Below are 17,782 nucleotides of genomic sequence, written 5' to 3'. Positions count from 1 at the left end.
CGCCGGGCCTGCTTCCGGTGTCCGCCCTCCGGTTCCTCCCGTCGCCGCCGCCGCGATGCTGCTGCTGTGGCGGTCCCGCTGCCTGGGCCGGGCGCTGGGCCGCTCGCTGCGCACCCTCCGGCAGGTACTGCCCGCCGCGGGCACCGGCCTCGGGACGGGAGGCGGGCGGGCTGGCGGCTGTTGGGCGGGCGGGGACGGCGCCGCCAAGGGCACCGGGACGCGCCCTCCCTCCCGCGCCCGCTGCCTCGGCGCGGCTACGGGGTGGGGGGAGGGGGGAGGGAGGGGCGGCGGGGCGGCTTCCCGCAAGGGAGGCGCCGGGGTGGGCGCGGCGCTGCCCCTTCCCGGGCCGGGGGCCGCCGGTGCGTGTGCCCCGGCCCCGTACGGCCCCGCCCCGCCCGGGAGAGGCGGTGGCTCTTGGCGGCCCCCGGCCTGCGGCACCGGGCAGAGCTGACCGACGCTCTCGGGCTCCGCCGTGCCCGGCTGTCGCTGGGCTGAAGCGTTTGGGGGGAGCTCTGTCGGCAGCCGCCGCTCGCTTCCCCACGCCGCTGCCGGCAGAGACCCTGCCCGGCCGGGGTCGGCCCGGTGCGGAACTGGTGTCTGCGCTCTTATTCAGTTCCTGTACTTGGTTTTCAAACAGTCGCAGGACCGGTGCGAACGGCGGTAACCGCCGCTGATAGGAACTAAGCCAGCTGCTTCAGTCAGAGCTGGGGCTGCCCTTGGCCAGGTGGTTTCTGCCTTTTCCTGCCTTCGGGACACATCTTCCCTTTAAATAGCAAACATGCCTCGCTTTCTGCACACGCGTGTATTTGCGTACCTGCGGGAGGAAAGAGATCGCTTCTCTTGCAGATGACCAGCTGAAGCCTTAGAGCCTGAGATTTGGTTTTGCCCGTCGTGTGAATGTAGGCGAGCAAGTGCTGACAGCTGATGGTAGTGTTGAACGTTTAACTACCTCACGCTTCCCCACAGGGCTGCTGTGTGTTAAATGCTCGTCTCTGAGCACCGCAAACAGACTTGTGGTTGGAAATATGTCTGTGTGTATAAACCTGCACTATAAGCAATTTGTAACTAGCTATATAGTCCTATTTTGTTAAACACGTATGTCGATACAACTTGATTATGCTGTGGTTTTAAATAAGCTTATTTAAGTGGTATTTTAACAGTCTTCAAGCTTTGTCAGCTCTCAGTGGTGCTGTGTAATCGTACAGAACGGGGGAGCAAGCCAGGTGGAGTATTCAAACCTTTTTACAAAACTGGTCTGCAAATCAGGAGGTTACAGGAGGTTGTAGCCGAGTGCTGGGAAGGGGAGATAACTTTAGTTAACCTATTACATGTACTAGAAAAGTGAGAAGTAACAATGGTGGTGGTAGCTTGCTTTCCATTTGGGTGGGGGCGTGGGAAGTGAGTTTTGCTGAAGGGGATAATACAGGCTTTTTGGAGAGACAGAAAGAAACGCCAGAACTTGGCAAACCTCTGATGGGAGACGTGAGAACAGTAGACGTACAAAATTCAGAAGTGTAGGGCTGAACAGGAGAACAGTGGAGTCAGCAACAAACAACGAGGGTAGGGAAGGGCTGGCTGGATTTTGATGGTCTCATAAAAGAGAGAAAGGTCCTGGATTCATATATGAAGTAGAAATCATGAATGTGCATCAGTAGCCTGCGTCTGAGCATGTAAAACTCTGTGAGGGGGAGCAGCTGTTGAAGGATGACCTGAAAAAGTCCAGACAATAGCTAGTCTGAAAAAGGGTGGTTTGATCAGGAGCCACGTTCAGTGCTGTGAAGTCCTTCTGTTTATCTGGGGAAGAGTTTGCAAGGAACATTTTCTTCCCTGTTTGATCCTCCCTGCAGGCTGGAGGAGCTCTCAGCCTGTCATCTTGGTACCACTTAGTACATCTTGCCGCTCAGCATTGTTACCTCCGTCCCATCTTTGCACCTGCCCTGCCACGCTGTGTATAATGGTGTTGAGATCCATGAGAGACGTGCAGTGGGGTTTTTCTGTGTAGCGGTGGTTTGTGTTTATCCTTGTCGTTAAAGCAGCAGCTTCCTTGCTTTGAAGAAGCTGGGGCTGGAGAACCAATTGCTGCATTCACTGTCGTCAGAGCTGCCCAGCACTGGGCTTCTGTTTTGCCTCTGTTGAAATTAGCTGTACCCTGCTGTTCAGTTAGTGTCCTTAGCTGAACTGGTCCCTGTTTCCGGTACTGGAGAAGAAATCTGTAGGTATACAGGCTGTTGCTTTAGCTGATGTATTCCATAATTTATTTCAGTGTGCAGTGACCTTCTGGAAGGTGAGGGCTCCTTGAAAGGTGTGGCCTGGGACGCTGTGTGCCAGGGTTACTTTGACATAATAACAGTTATAAAAACAATTCTGAAAAGTCATGTGAAACATGGAGGAAAAATTAATCACTTGGTACGTGAGTCACTAGCTAATTAAACCAAGATTTGTTTCCCCGAGCGAAGGCTGTCTTTTTAAAGTGACCCAAAGTGCTAATGCCAGCTAGCAAAACCTAAATGTTTCCATTTTCACTGAAGAAGCTCCAAGATCAGGCAGAGGGCAGATCGAGCCAGCTGATACCAGAAACAGGTTCAATCACAGTGATTCCTTCATGGAAAAGGGGAACGGAAAACAACCGCATCAGGCATCTCCCAGGGCTGCACGTGCATCTCCAAGGTGCTGTAGTTAAGAGACGGCCACACAGCAGTTCTGCAGAACACAAGACAGAGGAATCTCAATACCTTTTGTTAGTGGCTTCCTCCTCACATTAGAGCTCTTTTCCTCATTTCGTAACCTAAAAGACAGAAAGGCAGAGTGATACTGATTTCTTTCCTTAATTTTGCAGCAGTTATGGAACACACACTTGGCACCTCTCATGAAGAAGAGCTGCAGATGTGTTTTCTCACAACGATTTATTTTAGGACAGGGTTTCTAAACTTTTTTTTTTTTTTAAACCTTATAGTAAACTGGTCCTGAACAAATAAAATTGACTGTTTCTCTTCAGTCTGAGGGTGTTCCTCTTTCTTAATAAGTTATTTTCTGGGATGCTAGGAATACCTTTAACCACTTTTTATAATCACGCAGGAAAACATTAATGGGCAGAAAGGAGTTCAGTTCTCTTGATATTTTATTTGTGATTGACTTCATGTTATCTGGGACACTGGAAAGCAAGAAGAATTTGATCACTGTGGGAACTGACATATATGCTGAGGATTGTGGTGCTGTAGATGCTTGACCAAGCAGAGTTCAGTTGAAGTTTGTCTTACTGATCCCAGCTTAGGGCTGCCTCTGCACAAGCCAGATCTAAGCTAGCAGGGGGCCAGTGCTGCACCAAGATTAAGTGTTGTAGCGTTCAGAATGACTCTGCAAAGTCTGCACGGCGCTCCCTGCTTTCCCTTCCCCAGCCAGACCTGGGGCAGGGGCTCCAGCAAGTCAGCCTGGCTGCCTGCATCCTCAGCGCAGCGAATCGTAACCCTGTTGAACTGCCCATTGATCATGAACTGTGCATTAATATCCAAGAAGCCAAATTCCCCAGTAAGTTTGGGTAATTAAACTGCCAAGGGGTCAATCCCAGGCCTGTTAGTAGTTGTGATGATATGAAGTGTTCACAATGTCTTTTTGCATGCTACAGCTCTCGGTCCTGTAGACGATGTGACAACCTTAAATATCTCTTTGGTCCTTGATCTCTTACGTTGTCTTATCTCACACGGCTCCACAAATTATTTTGATATATAAGATCAGTTGTGTCCCATCCTGCTTGGTCTGGTGAAGCTGAAATCAAGGCGTATACACAGACACTGAAGATGTAGCTGAAATATGATTGTTACCTCTTAACGTTAGCTGCCGGATAACGGTGCTTTGAGCTGTTGAGTGGCTGTTGTTCCAAACCAGTCAACCGCATTTTAGTCATGGTTACTGTGGTATGTTCCTATAGCTTTTAAAGAGTTCTTAGGTTCAATGCTAGATAAATGTGTAATAGCATTAGGGAAAGTAACTGGAATATCTTGAAATGTCTTTTACTTTTGATAAATGTTATGCTGAGCTAGGAATGCAGTCAATGATTACATGGGTGTGAAGTGAAACATCACCAGAAGGTGGAATTCCTGTCTCAGTGAAAGCAGTAAAAATTCTGCCATCGAGGGAAATTCTGGCCTTCTGGAGTTCAAAGGCTCCGTAGCCTTAAAATTACCAAACAAACAAAAAAAAAAACCCCTGAATGCTGCATTCATGACTGGGATGTTTTTACCGAGTAGCTACCCTTGACCTTCTCATGCATGGCAAATTTTAGTGAATGAGTCTTTAGAAATCTGTTCCTTCTTAAAGAGGAAACTGTGCATGAGAAGGTCAAAACAGCTGGAGCCACAACTGAAAACCAAGTGCATGAGGTTTGATATCACTCCGAAGAAAGCATCCTGGAAGGAGGCAAAGCAAAGAGAAGAGTGTAGATGCTCTCCCAATCTGCCACTCTTGCACACTCTGGGAAAGTATGGTGTCTGCAGTCTGGAGCGTGGGAGCGGTGGGTCCTGTCTCTGATCCAGGTCTTGTGGGGAAACTGAAGTCCTTCTAGGCTGGGTCTGTCTTTTTGCAATACTGATAGTTCCTCTTCTCTCTGACAGGGGAACTGTACTCTGGCAAGATGCTCTCTATCTGGTGAGTCTTACACTTTTATTTCATTTCAAACTACCTAGACAGAACAGAGCTGATGATGAAAACTGGTGATAGGTTTGATTGGGGTTTATTTCTGTCAGACATGTAATGGAGACGCAGTTGGTGAAATGAGCTCTGTTTCCATGTGAGTGCCTCCCTTGCCTAATGTACATGCTGCTCAAGCCGTTTGGCTCTGGTGAAGATTTCACAGCAGCAGCACAGTGTATTTCAAGCATTGCAGTGCTTGAAACGCACGCTGTTGCAGAGCCTAGCTCTTTAATAAACTCCTTTGAACATGACAGGTGAATGTTAAGTGACATGTCAAATCTAGTATGCATGTGAACTTTTCTTCGGTGCTTAAACTAGATTTTCCCAGAGCTCTGTTTTTTCTAGCTGTACTGTGTTTATACAGCATTACGTCACTCGCTTCTCATTCCACTTTGAGAAACCAGTTAAATCTGCTTACCTCTTCCGGTTTCTAGGGTTCCAATATTAGCTCTTTAGTAGGGAATGGGGATGGTGTCAAAATTGTATTGCTTTTTTAAAAATCAAGTGGGGAAAATGATTCTTCCTTCTGACATTGTGTAATTGAGATAATTATGTTCTCTGGTTACAATGGTGACTCTCTTTAAGATCAGTCTGGAAAACTGCCCAGTGCCCTGAAAGAGGCAAAGGATAGGAGTTCAGTTTGAAATAAAAACTGCAGTGTCAGGGCATGTGAGCAGTGTGGGAACGGGACAGTGGGGTATGTGAAACTGAGAAGCTATGCAAGTACCTCCCTGCTGTGAGTTTTGGAAAAGAAGTGTTCTTGGGACAAGGAGTGGACAGAAAAGAGGGATGATGGTGGCTTGCTACTCTGCCCACACCCTGTTTTCTTTCTTTTTTTTCTTCCTTACCTGTCCATGCGACCGTGAGGCTCCCTGGGGGTGTCTCTTAGGGGACTAATGCCCTGTTAGGAACTCCTGTTAGGAACCCCTTTGTATTAGTGAGCATAACTCAGCAGCAACTGAGGTTTTGGCAGTCCTGGAGGTGTCCCTTGTAGCTGTTGCTTTGTTTGTCCTTTTCAAAGTGATCCTTACTAGCTTTGAGGTCAAGCTATAACTTTTTCCCGTCTCTATAAGTCTAGATGAAGACAAGACCACTGTTTTTAGCAACTTCTAGGCAGGTTTGATGGCGCTGAGATGCCTCTATGTGGCTTTATTCCCCATTTAGCCCCAAGCTTCTCTCAGAGTGTACAGTGGTGTCGTCTGCACTGTCTCACCTGACAGGGACACTTGAGGGGCTGGACAGCTGGACAACGTTCCTGTGGGGTAACACCATTCTCATTCACAGGTGTGGCTGGGAGTCAGGGACTGGCTTATACCAACAGCAGGAAGCTTGTGTAAGTATCCCCAGAAAAGCTGTGATGTGAAGAGGCTGGGGCTGCTCTAGCTCTGATAAGATTTGGGGGATGGGAGGCGGAATATGGTTGGCTGTCATAAAATCCCTGCACACGTTGTAGGAGTGTGGAGCTAGCCCTAACAAACTGTAGTTTTTTCAGGGTAGAAACCATGGCGTGCTTAAAGAAAATAAGCTTTGTTTGGAACCAGGCAGGGAAGGGACAGGAATGAGGAGACTGATGATAAAGGGGTCTCTACCCTTTGGTTATCTGGCAAGTCTTGTTTGCTATATGGCGGCGTCCTCAAAGGACTTCCATCAGGAGAAGCGGGGTGGTTCAGGGAACTGTTGTTCGTATGGCAAGGTCTGCGTTGCTGAGGTGATTTTGTGAAAATGTATTTGGAAAAATAACCTTAAGAGTGCATCCATAAAAGCCTGAAATGCTGGTCTGTTTGCACCAAGTAGCCTGTGTTAGAGGAAATACTAAAGCACATTTGCTTTGGGTTTCCAAATGTGGTGTCAGTAGGTATAAAAAACATCCTTTGGAATGTTTGGGATTGCCACCGCCCTGTGAGGGGACATGGTGGAGAGAAATAGATGTCTCTTGGATGTGTTGCCATAGGTGATTTATGGTTTTTTTTTTTTTTTTGAGCAATCTGGCAGCCTCTGTAGAGATGACAATCTTGATCTAGAGGTTAAAAATGCTTACTGTTCTAGTCTTGGGCGTAGGGTGGGCTAGCTAGGTCAGCCTTTTATCAGTATTTAAACCACAGGAGTTTTGTTGAGTTGTTCCCCTAAATTAAAATTTCATAAATGTCAGTTTTCAATGAGTTTCTGAGAGCTCTACTAATAGTGAGCTGTAATGTTTCCATTCTTTGTGGGATTGTTGCAGCTTGAACATTAAGTAGTAGTCCCTTGGAAAAAATATATCAGAAAGCTGAGCAACCTTTCAGATCAGTTAAGCAAATGTAAATTCTGTACTTGAGCTTAGTGCCAGCAGCCTGCAGAGGAACGTACTTCTGTGTTCTTATCTTTCTCTCTTTCTGCAGAGTAAATAGCTCCAGTGTCTTCACTGTCCGTTACTTCAGAACCACTGCAGTACGTAGTAAGTAAAAAGTCAGGAGTCAGCAGAATTACTCTTGTGCTACCTGTTGCTGTCCTGACAACAGCTGAAGCTCTCTCTTCCATCCTTGGTCTAGGCCCACTGCTGTCCCGCCTCGAGGGATGGCTGAGGGTTTGTGTCCCGGGGCCCTGAAGATTTTGTCTGGCATTCCTGTTACAATGTGATGTTCAGTCAGACAGGAATTTCTCTTGTGTTTAGGTGTTAATCAGTGTGGAAGCAAGAAGGCCAACATTTGATATCTGTTGACCTACCCCCTCTAGCAGAGTCCTGATGACAAGAATGGAGCAATGCTGTAGGTTTTGAGCTCTGAATGCGTTCAAGTCTTGTCTGTTTCTCTCACAGGGGATGACGTGGTTACGGTGAACACACCAGCCTTTGCAGAGTCAGTCACAGAAGGAGATGTCAGGTGGGAGAAAGGTAAGTGATTGCCTCTTCCCTGAAATTATCGGCACTGTTGCTGCTGCACTGGACAGCTCGGGGATGGATTGTAGTTCACTGGCTGACAGCCTGCTCTGTGCCTTTCAGTCTGAGACAGTTAATTGCAGTTCTCCTAAGGGGTAAGAATTGAAGTTACTACTTTGGCACCTCTGTGTCACGGGTGATGTTGGGTGAAGGGTGATTTCTAAACTGGAATCAGACTCTGTGCAGTAGATTGTTTGAGCTAGACTTTTCTTTAGAAGTTATGAAGAACGGGGGTGAGAAAATCCTGGGTTAGTGGGGGAGACAACTGTGGGCTAAGAGGGGAGGCTGGAGCACACCTCCCTCCTCACAGCCGTCTTCATATCTATCATTCAGCTGTTGGAGACACAGTGGCGGAAGATGAAGTGGTGTGTGAGATTGAAACAGACAAGGTATGAGTTTTCTGGACCAAAAATTTTTCTAGTTCTGTAGCAGGTACCCTGTAAGGCTCCTCTCCTGCTAGATGCTCCTAGAGCCTGCAGGCCTTGCCTGTGTCTCCTGTTCTCTTCATGGAGAAAAGCTTTTCTCATCTAGTATGAAAGCTAGATGTGCCTTAAGTGAGAATTCTTTGATAACTCTTTCTTCCTCATACATTTGTTTAAGCATCAGTGGTGCTGATGTATGTTGGAGCTGCAATTCCACTCCTCCTTCCAATTTCGGTGCTCTAAGCTTTGAAACCTGTTTGTATTTAAACAGAGGAGAAATCTGCAGAGCCATAGGATGTCTTCAGATTGTTTTGAATTTTGCCTTTAAGTTTACTCACTCCTTTAAGGACTTTTAAGCTTTGAAGTTCTTGCTAAAACTGCCTGCCAAGTTCTGCTTCTGGTGTTGCTGTCAGGAAGATGCTGGCAGTAGGTCAATTCTTGATTGTACCTCAGAGCAGGAAGATCAGGCTATATGTTACGCTACCAGCACCTCCTAAAACTTCTAAATATTGGCAAAAATATCCAATGGAGAGTGTGAAAACCAGTACAAATGGTGCGAGACAGAGCTGCTGTCTGTGCCAAATTACAACATGTATCTGCACATATTGACATATTCTCTTGGATGCTTGTTCTCCATCCAGTGTTTGGGGAAAATTCACTGGTTTTCCTTTTTGCAGACATCAGTGCAAGTTCCAGCCCCAGCAGCTGGTGTGATTGAAGCCCTTCTGGTACCTGATGGTGGCAAAGTGGAAGGGGGTACACCTCTGTTCAAACTCAGGAAAACTGGAGGTAAGTCAGGAACGTGTAATTTGCACAGGCCTTCCTATTTCCACCAACCTTTTTGTGAAGATGGAAGAAAGGCATTTAGAGGGATCCTGAGAGTAGTTAAGTGTTTTCTCCATCTGTCTCTGTAGCTGGCAGAAAACGCTTCTATCCTGTTGTCCATTAGAAAAGCATAATTTTAGTCCTTCTGAGGGGCAAACTTTCCTTTTGCTCCCTCTGGAGGAGAATTCCCCTGATACAACTTAATTCTCCACCCTCTTCTCTTTAGCATCCAGTCTCCTGCAGATTGAGAAGATCTAGGGTGTTGATGAGTAAAACGCTTTCATCATGGGGTCCTCTTGTGGCGGCTCCTATCAGTTCAGTAGCGCTGAGAACATAAGGGCACTCGCTGGAGAGTTTACTTCTGTCAAGTTGGTTAGACTCGGAGATCCCTGACAGTGGAAGCTGTCATTGCCCTTACCATGGTTCTTCCTTGTCTTTCAGCTGCTCCTGCCAAGGCCAAACCAGCAGCAGCTCCTCCTCCTCCTCCTGCAGCCCCTGAACCTGTAGCTGCGGCTGCTCCGCCCCCTGCTGCAGCACCAATTCCCACTACAATGCCACCAGTGCCGCCTGTGTCAGCTCAGCCCATCGACAGCAAACCAGGTGAGGCAGCCGTTTTCTCCTATTTTCAAGCCTCCCTTCCTTGGAGAGAGTGTGCAAGGGTAAAGACGACAATCAATCTGACATTTACAGTGAAGGCCTCCCCGCATTATTGCCTGGAGTGCTCCAGACTGGAGAGCTCAGCTATGCCTGGTACCTGTGCAGCCCAATCCAAGACTGCTTCCACGTTGTGTTGCTTGATCAAGGAGCTCAAACGGGCTTTCTACCTCAGGGTGTTGTGATTAAGCCCTGGCTTCCCTTTTTGACTAATGTGTTCTTTACCCTCAGTGTCTGCGGTGAAGCCAGCTGCAGCCCCAGCGGCAGCCCCTCCTGGGGAGGGAGTGCCCAGCAAAGGTGCCAGATCAGAGCATAGGGTAAGCTGTGGGAATAGGGGCCTTGCCAGCCCTTCTGTTGCTGGGTGACAACTTATTCTGGCATAAGCCTTGAGCTTTCCAAATGTGTCCATGTCTGCCTGTTCACACCCAACTCGATGGGGCTGTGACAGATGGGGAAATGCTCTACATGAGGACACCTCGTAGGGGGGGAGTGGAGGAGGAAGAGCCAGGTCCAATCTGAGACAGGTCTTTTCTAGGCAAAGGTCTCTGACTGTGCACAGAAGGGCAGATCTCTGCTTGGTCTGTCCGCAAGCTCTCAGCAAAGGACTGAGGCTGCCACACCTGCGTTGTGCATTCTTATGAGAATATGGTTGAGCAGCCTGCTTTCTTAGCAGTCATACTCTTCTCACATTAACCTAATGCTGGAAACTGTGTGGTGTGTTGAGTTGGGAAGCTCCATAGTGAAATAACTCCTCAGTCTGTCATGCTCCTCAGGAAGACCTGGAGTCAAAACCTTGACCCTAGGCATCCACTACTAGTCAACCAGATGGCAAGAAGCAGTGCCTTTTGAGTTTCTTCTGCGTTTTGCCCCTTGTATGAACTTGAGGCAGCTTCTGGTTATGTCTTTGTAATTTTCAGGTGAAAATGAATAGGATGCGTCAGCGTATTGCTCAGCGGCTGAAAGAGGCTCAGAATACTTGTGCCATGCTGACCACTTTCAATGAGATTGATATGAGGTAAGGAGAAGACCTCTCTTTCCCTTTACAAGTAGAAATAGATGCAGGCAGTCATCTCTAAACAGCAGCCAAGACCTTGCTAATTCTCCTCAGAGAGACTGGCAACACGTCTTTTGGGACCTCTTTCTTAAGTGTGTACTACCGTCTGCACAGCTTCGTCAGGGCCCTGTTGGTGTTGTGGTGTGAGGGGTACGTAGCTTCCTAACAGCCTGACATTCCTCAGGAGTCATCTGCTTGTAAAAGGGCCAACCTGGTTCCTCATCTGTGTGGTTCTTGATTGAGGACTGGTAGATATTGAGCAGAAGAGCAGGAGTGACTTGTAGTGGCTGTTAGGAGACACCAAAGATGGAGCATCTGCTTTCTGCCACTCCACCAGGTTACTGCTGTTGGAGGTGGGCATATTTAGCTTCCCATGAGGTGGTTCCCCAGAGCTCGTCAGCTTTTCAGGTGAGCAGTACGTAGGTCCGAGGCCCTTGCTTGTCGGATGGTGCAGCTTTCCAGAGACAGACTGGCATCCTTCCCCATCCCCTCCAGGCAGGTGTGAGTCTCCTGACTCAAGTGCTTGCACGGACTGAGTGCACTAATGGCTTTGAAGGGTGAGCAGCTTATGTTACAGTGCATTAAGGGGAAATTGTGCCCAAATCAAATTGCCTTGTGAAATCCTATTCTGCTCCTTAAGACAAAACATGTAAATATTTGGGTCTCAGAACAATAAGGTTGGCAAAATAGTCTTGATTGGAGGGGAAGTGCTGCAGCTTTATCTCCTCTCAGAGGCTCATTGAGGTGTCGCTTTACCCTGGCCTGGGGCTCTCATTGCATCTGGTAATCTGGTTTGGATTGATTGCTGTGAGGTTGACTTATGAGGGCCTGTGCTGGGGCCTCCTGCTTCCCGCAGGGGGTCAGTGTCTAAAAGGAGGAAGCCATAATGAGCCAGTTTCATAGCAAACCTTGTCCTCGTTGCTGCAGTCCTTGTGTCTTGGGAGGCACTAATGTCTTTGGGCGGTAATCCTAGCCCTGAACAAGGTTAGGTGCAGGAAAACAAACACTCTAAACCATGGAGACCCCTGCCCCTTGCTGAAACTGTCTCTTCAAAGACACGAGGGCTGTGGAGGGGGGAGGGATGGTCCATGCAATGCCACTGCATCTGGTATTAGCTTGGAATAGGCAGAGCTTGTAGCCGCAGCTCGGTTGAGTTTTTGTAAATGGCCTCAGTTCTGATAAACAGATGCAGTGGAGAAACGTGGTTAGTTTGGTTGAGGGCTGTGGCTGGGCTGGCACCTGCTACCATAGCACCTGGAAAGATTTATTTCATATTCACTCAACTCCCAAAGCCAAAGAGTTGGGTACAGAGGCATCATTGTACTGGCTGGCACTGGACTTGCACAATGGTTGAAGTCTTTTCCCTTGATTACCACATGCATCTTTTCTGCTCTTGGCATGTCCTATTTTTTCACCCTTCCAGGGTTGTCCCAGCCACAGCTGGAGCTTCTGTCTGCAGTGCCGCCAGTGGTATTGGTAGCAATGTCTCCAGAGAATCAGTGGCAATGTCAGGCCTAAGCAGGAAATATTCCATGCCTCGTCTTGCTTTTGTGTTTGGCAGTGTGGGCCACACAGATTAACCCTGTCCTGTTGAGTTTGTGGTCCAGGACCAGTTCCTGTATGACCCTTTGGCAGGGTCCTTGGAGCCACCCTCAGCCCATTTCACCTGTGATATTTGAAGAATTTTTCAGCAGACTTGGGGTTTGCCAGTTGGTGGTGCAGATTTGGAGTCCTTGGGGCTGGCACTGAAATCTGTTATGGAGTGAGGGAACAGTGTTTTCTTGGACTCCGAGCTGACCAGCATTTCATGTGTTTTGCAGCAACATCCGGGAGATGAGAGCAATGCACAAGGATCCCTTCCTGAAAAAGCACAACCTGAAGCTAGGTTTCATGTCAGCTTTTGTGAAAGCCGCAGCTTTTGCTCTGCAGGACCAGCCCGTTGTGAATGCAGGTGAGTGGTGACCCTTGCTGGTGCATTGCACATCTCAGCAGTGAATGTGGCAGTCAGGGAAGGCAGGTGACCAGGTCTGTGGCAGGGCTAATAGCTTGGGCAAGCAAGTCAAATATGCAGAAAAGGGGGGGGGGGGCACAGTCCTAGGTCCTGCAAGTGATTTTGCTAATGCCACTTATATAGGTAGAGGACAGCTTGCCAAGAGGGGCCCTGTTAAGAAGGGGTTGCCACAAGGGCTGGGGCCATGCTCATGCAGCCCACAGAGGAAAGATCCTGCTGGCCGGTGTAGAGGTAGGTGTGATACAGTTCCTGAGGAGGTGTCAGAGGTGCTTGCTCAAACCCAGAAGAGGAGAATAACCAAGCGGATGTCTGAGGGGGACTGACCTGTCTGGACTGTGTTTTCTTTCTGTCTATCTTGATGCTTCTCCCACAGGTGCAGTGATGGCTCGTTCTTCTCTGGAATTATGTTTAAGCTAGAGATGAGCAAGTTGTTAGGGTTTTGTGGCTACTTCTGGTCTTTTGAGCCCTTGATCTTGGGTACCGCATGTGTAACACAGCTTTTTTTCTCCATCCAGTGATTGATGACACGACCAAAGAGATTGTATACAGGGACTATGTGGACATCAGTGTTGCTGTAGCAACTCCACGGGTAGGTGCCTTGGATGCTTTGGCCGTGGTTCCTGCAGCCTCGAGTCTGGGATGATCATATACTTTAAGCCAACTCAACTTTGAGCTCCTCTGCAGCAGAAAGTTACTGATGAGACTGATCTTCTAAACGAGACATCTGATACAGTGTGGACTGTTGAGATGGGTTTTGGGAGAAGACAGAGGACCAAGAATATTCTGCCACTGTACTGGGAGATGTAGTAACTAAGTCAGTATAGATCTCGGTGGTTAATGAGTAGGGCCAAGCTAGGGAAACCCTTTTTTTTCATGGACCCATGAGGATGTGGCATAGACACTAAAAGCTTTGCATGTCCTGTCCTTTGGCTAACCCTGCTGTGTTGTCGTACCATTTCTGTAAATCACATTACTGCTTCAAAGAGATGTTCCTGTCCAGGGAGAGTATGGAATGGAGATACAGATGTTGAATTAGTTGGTTCTGTTGTGAGGCAGAGATTTGGCCAGGACTTAAGTTCTGTCACTGCTCCCAAAGTCTAGGGGAGGTCCAGCACAAAGGGACTGGGCTCTTCTCACCTAGAAGGAGGTGGCAGCTGAACTCTGACCAGTGCCTCACCTGCTTTTATGGACGTGGAGCTGGATCCAGACAGGCTTGGTTGATTTTATGAAATGGGCTTACAAAGGAGATGTCTCATTTACGGTGTCGACCCTTGGTATGCGTCGTGCCAGGTTTCCCAGCAGACTGCCAAGGGGTGAGGCAGCTCTGCCAACCACCTGCTGTGGGCCTGGGAGGAGGCAGGAACTCTGCTGGGCTGAGGCCAGGCTCCTGCCCGATAGCAGTTATCTGTGTGTCGCTGCAGTTAATTTGCTGATCACGCACTTTGTTTCTCCACAGGGTCTTGTGGTCCCTGTTGTTAGGAATGTAGAAAACATGAACTTTGCTGACATAGAGCGTGCTATCTACGAGTTGGGGGAGAAGGTAAGGAAAGCTGGAGGTTTTTTGGAAAACGATTGGGAGGAATGGGAAGAATTGGGGGTGCTGAATAGGCATGAATTGATTCAGCCCCTCTATGTCATCATCTCTGACCTCTAGCGCACTGAGTTGTGCTGTGGGGTGTGATCCAGTTATAGCTGTAGCTGTGCCCATTTCTTACAGGACAGGCCAATCTGTTTGTTGCCCTTCCAGAAGACCAAAAACTATGCGTTAGTGACATGATGTGTCTTCACCTTTGTCTTTAGAGGCCAAGGCTGAACTGCCCTAGGGTAGAAGTCCCTGTGTCTGTCTCCTGCAAAAGCTGGAGTTGGAAGCGAAGGGAAGAGAATCCTTCCCCAAAGCCAGTAAATATTCAGATCTGAAGAGAGGATACACTTTCAAGTAATTCATGCTGGTTTTCAGCTGAACAGGTCAATAAGTGAAGCTTTTGCCATCAGCATTTATTCCTGGAGAGGGTGAAAGTCCAAACCCTTGTCCTTTGCCTTCTGTGATCTGTGTGGCTTTCTAAGACCTGACTTTTTCTTCTAGGCACGGAAAAACGAACTGGCCATTGAAGACATGGATGGCGGCACTTTCACAATCAGCAACGGCGGGGTTTTTGGGTCACTCTTTGGAACACCTATCATTAACCCACCCCAGTCTGCCATCTTAGGCATGCATGCCATCTTTGACAGGCCTGTGGCTGTGGGAGGCAAGGTAGGTGGGGCTGCACAGGCGGGTTCAGTGAACAGAGGGGAGGGCTCAGTGGGATGAAGACTATAGCCCATGTGCTTTTTCGCAGGGGTTGGTGTTAACTACTAAAAGGCTTTACTGTGAAGGGGGAGCAGAGACTAATGGGTGTAGGGCAGCTTTGCTGGCACTGCTACTTGCCTGAGTTGTGCAGGGGGCCTTGTCCTGTCTGTGAGGGGGGAGAACTGGATAATCTGCTTAGGTGTATGGAGGAGGAGGCTGTAGCCTTTGTGACAGAGAACAGTTCCAGAAAGGGACCTAGGCTTGTGTGGTGTGTGTGGATGGGTAATCCTGCCAGTCAAGACGCATCCAGGAGAGCCTGAGCCCTAGATTCAGGATAGAAGAAAAACAGGTCTTCCCTGAATTTGCAGGAGGGCATTGTGCAGGCAATAGGGCTGAGCTCACTAACACCTGTCTTATTCCTCTCCTTCAGATCGAGGTGCGGCCCATGATGTACGTGGCGCTGACATACGATCACCGGCTGATTGACGGCAGAGAGGCAGTGACTTTCCTGCGCAAGATCAAGGCAGCGGTGGAGGATCCCCGCGTGCTGCTGCTCGACCTGTAGAGCAGCCGCACCCCCACACAACCCACCCAGGGCAGGGCCACAGCACCAGCAGGAGCGATGCAGGGCATTCAGGAACTGACAGGGGTCATTCCAGTCTCCCTCCCTCCGCTGTGATTGGAGCTGTCCCGCAGGGAATCGTGGGGATAGCTCCTACCTCCTTTCCTGTTCTGTTTAATCAAAGTTCAGTTTCTCACAAAGATTGCTGTGCAGTGGGCCAACCACTGAATGGCACTGCCTTTCCAGAGCCATCTATATGGCATCCTCTCCCTCACAGCACCAAACTCTCATGTCTAGCTTGTCCTATACCATTGGAAACTGCTTGCTGCTGCTGTGCTAGGATACCCTTACCTGCTGCTCCAAGGCAGGTTCAGCTTTATTTCCTAGCACTGAGGTTCCTGGGAGGGAGAGGAGAGGAAAGGCTACTGTTCTGTCCCTGTTTTGTTTGAAAATATTTCACACTCATCTGCCTTGCAAGGGCAGTCTGGGGCCCCCCAGGCTGCTTGCAGCAGAGGTTTTGATCAGAGCAGGGCCTGAGGTAGGTGTCATGCAGTGCCCTAGTTACACTCCCTCCACACACAGGAATGCAGCGGTGGCAGCTCTCCTGCTTTCCCTTGGAGATCATTTGTCTCTCTCCAGCCTGGTCACTGTCGTGTGAATGTTTGTGTCTGGGTGGGCAGAGCCCGTGACCTCTGTGGAGGTAGCACTGTTCCTGGGGGGACAACCCTTTCACCATTACATGCCTGACATGGGGGTAAGAACCAGCCCCTCACAGCTGTTCTTGAATCACAGCTCACTGATGGTGGATCTGACTGCTGGCTTCCTGCGTGCGAGGGCTTGGCCTGCTACCAGCAAAGAGACAGCTGAGGAGGGCTGGGTCTTTAAGTGTAATGTATATCCCAGCCCAAGGCTGCTGGTTTTGGGGGGAGGGGGGCAGTCCTTAATCCGATAGTGCACATATGTATTGGGAAGTGAGGGGGTTGCTAGTGCCTGCAGAGTCTATTACTCTTACCCTCTACACAGAACTTGTAACTAAAATATTTAACACGGCGGATTTTAAATGAAATAAAACTGGGCAAGAACTGTGAGGTGAGGTGTGTTTAAGGGGGTGAGCAGCAGCTCCTGGGTGAGGACTGAGGCATCAGCAGCATCCCTAGTGTCCCTATTCTCTGATGGTGAGAGAAAAGAGGGAATGGGAGCTGGGCCTGTCCCTCACAGTACTAAATTGAGGCTGCTCTGGCTGTAAATTGTACTGTTGTCAAACCCTCTTTGGCACAGAATTGATTCTTTCCAGCAAAGATGAGGTTTTCAGGGCTGGAAATCATCCTTCTTGTGGTCTAGCAACAGAACTGTTACAGAGGGCAAGGAAATCCCAGTATTTGCTAAACGGCCAAGAGGGAGAACTGAGACAGGCTCTTAAAGTACAGGCGTAGAGCCGGGTTGGTTTTTCCCTGATAAAGCTGGGAGTATTGTAAATCATGAAAGTGGGGAAGAAGGCTGTTAGAAGTTGTGGAGGGACAAAGGAGGCAAGATGAAAGGAGAACTGTAAAGCAAAAGCTGGCTGTGGTGCTGAGAACGTTTCCCGAAGGAGCTGTCCCTGATGGAACAATATGGAGTCGTTCCTGGATGAAGGCAGGGTTTTTCCAGCTCTGACATCAACTTCAGAGAAGGGTTTGCCCTTCCTGACTGCAAGTGAAGAAGCCAGCCCCTTTTAGCGGAACACAGCTGCACTCAGAGCTGGCGTGCTGACAAAAGGGAGAGCAGTTCCCAGTACTGCTTCCTGTGGCTTCCTGGCAGCTATGGCCAAACCTGCGCATGGAGCCAGCTTTCCTCTGACTGTCCCTGGGTGAGGTAGAAGGTTAGGAGGGGAGAGAGGGAAAACCCCTTCCCTGTGCTGTAAAGGGCAAAGAGTCTAGCTGCTCTTGGACAAATAAATTGGATGAAAAGAGAAAGTTCTGATTTTAAAATGCTGCTAGCAGCCAGTCTTCTGTGTTCGTTTGGGAGAGAGAGGGCCCACCTTGACTTTGTACAGGAGCCTGGAGGAGGACAATGCCTATGTTCTGCCTGGAGCTGCAATAAATGAGGCCTTTGATCTACCCTGGGAGTGAAAGTACAGTCCAGCTCTTCAAATGATGCAGCCTAGCAAACTACTTTATTTAATCTGCCTTGCTGCGCTTTGCTGGAGGAGGGTTGTGCACCTGCCATGCTTGAAGCTTCCTTTTTTTGACCCTCCTGGGTGATGGCCAGAGCACTTTTTTTGCAAGAAACCATGCTGGGACTTCAGCTGCAGGTCTGAATCGGTCCTGCTGAACCTGCCCTGAGTCACAGGACTGGGAGGCTGGTGGCCAAGGAAGGAGCCCACTGCCG

General features: G+C 49.0%; 1 protein-coding gene across 1 annotated transcript; it reads left to right on the top strand.

The window, feature by feature from the left end:
* On the top strand, nucleotides 1–16,497 carry DLST (dihydrolipoamide S-succinyltransferase). Its single transcript, XM_086747994.1, has 15 exons — nucleotides 1–124; nucleotides 4,608–4,641; nucleotides 5,971–6,019; nucleotides 7,065–7,120; nucleotides 7,481–7,555; nucleotides 7,934–7,989; nucleotides 8,700–8,811; nucleotides 9,289–9,447; nucleotides 9,733–9,818; nucleotides 10,419–10,516; nucleotides 12,376–12,506; nucleotides 13,082–13,155; nucleotides 14,023–14,106; nucleotides 14,650–14,817; nucleotides 15,284–16,497. The coding sequence occupies exons 1-15, from the start codon at nucleotides 56–58 to the stop codon at nucleotides 15,416–15,418; spliced, it is 1,386 nt and encodes a 461-aa protein (XP_086604120.1). The 5' UTR covers nucleotides 1–55; the 3' UTR covers nucleotides 15,419–16,497.
* The last annotated feature ends 1,285 nt before the right edge of the window (nucleotides 16,498–17,782 follow it).

This window comes from Chlamydotis macqueenii, chromosome 5 (genome assembly GCF_036417535.1).
Source record: "Chlamydotis macqueenii isolate bChlMac1 chromosome 5, bChlMac1.mat, whole genome shotgun sequence".
NCBI lineage: Eukaryota > Metazoa > Chordata > Aves > Otidiformes > Otididae > Chlamydotis > Chlamydotis macqueenii.
The sequence above is the reverse complement of the archived record's forward strand: the minus strand, read 5'-3'. Positions and strand labels throughout refer to the sequence as shown.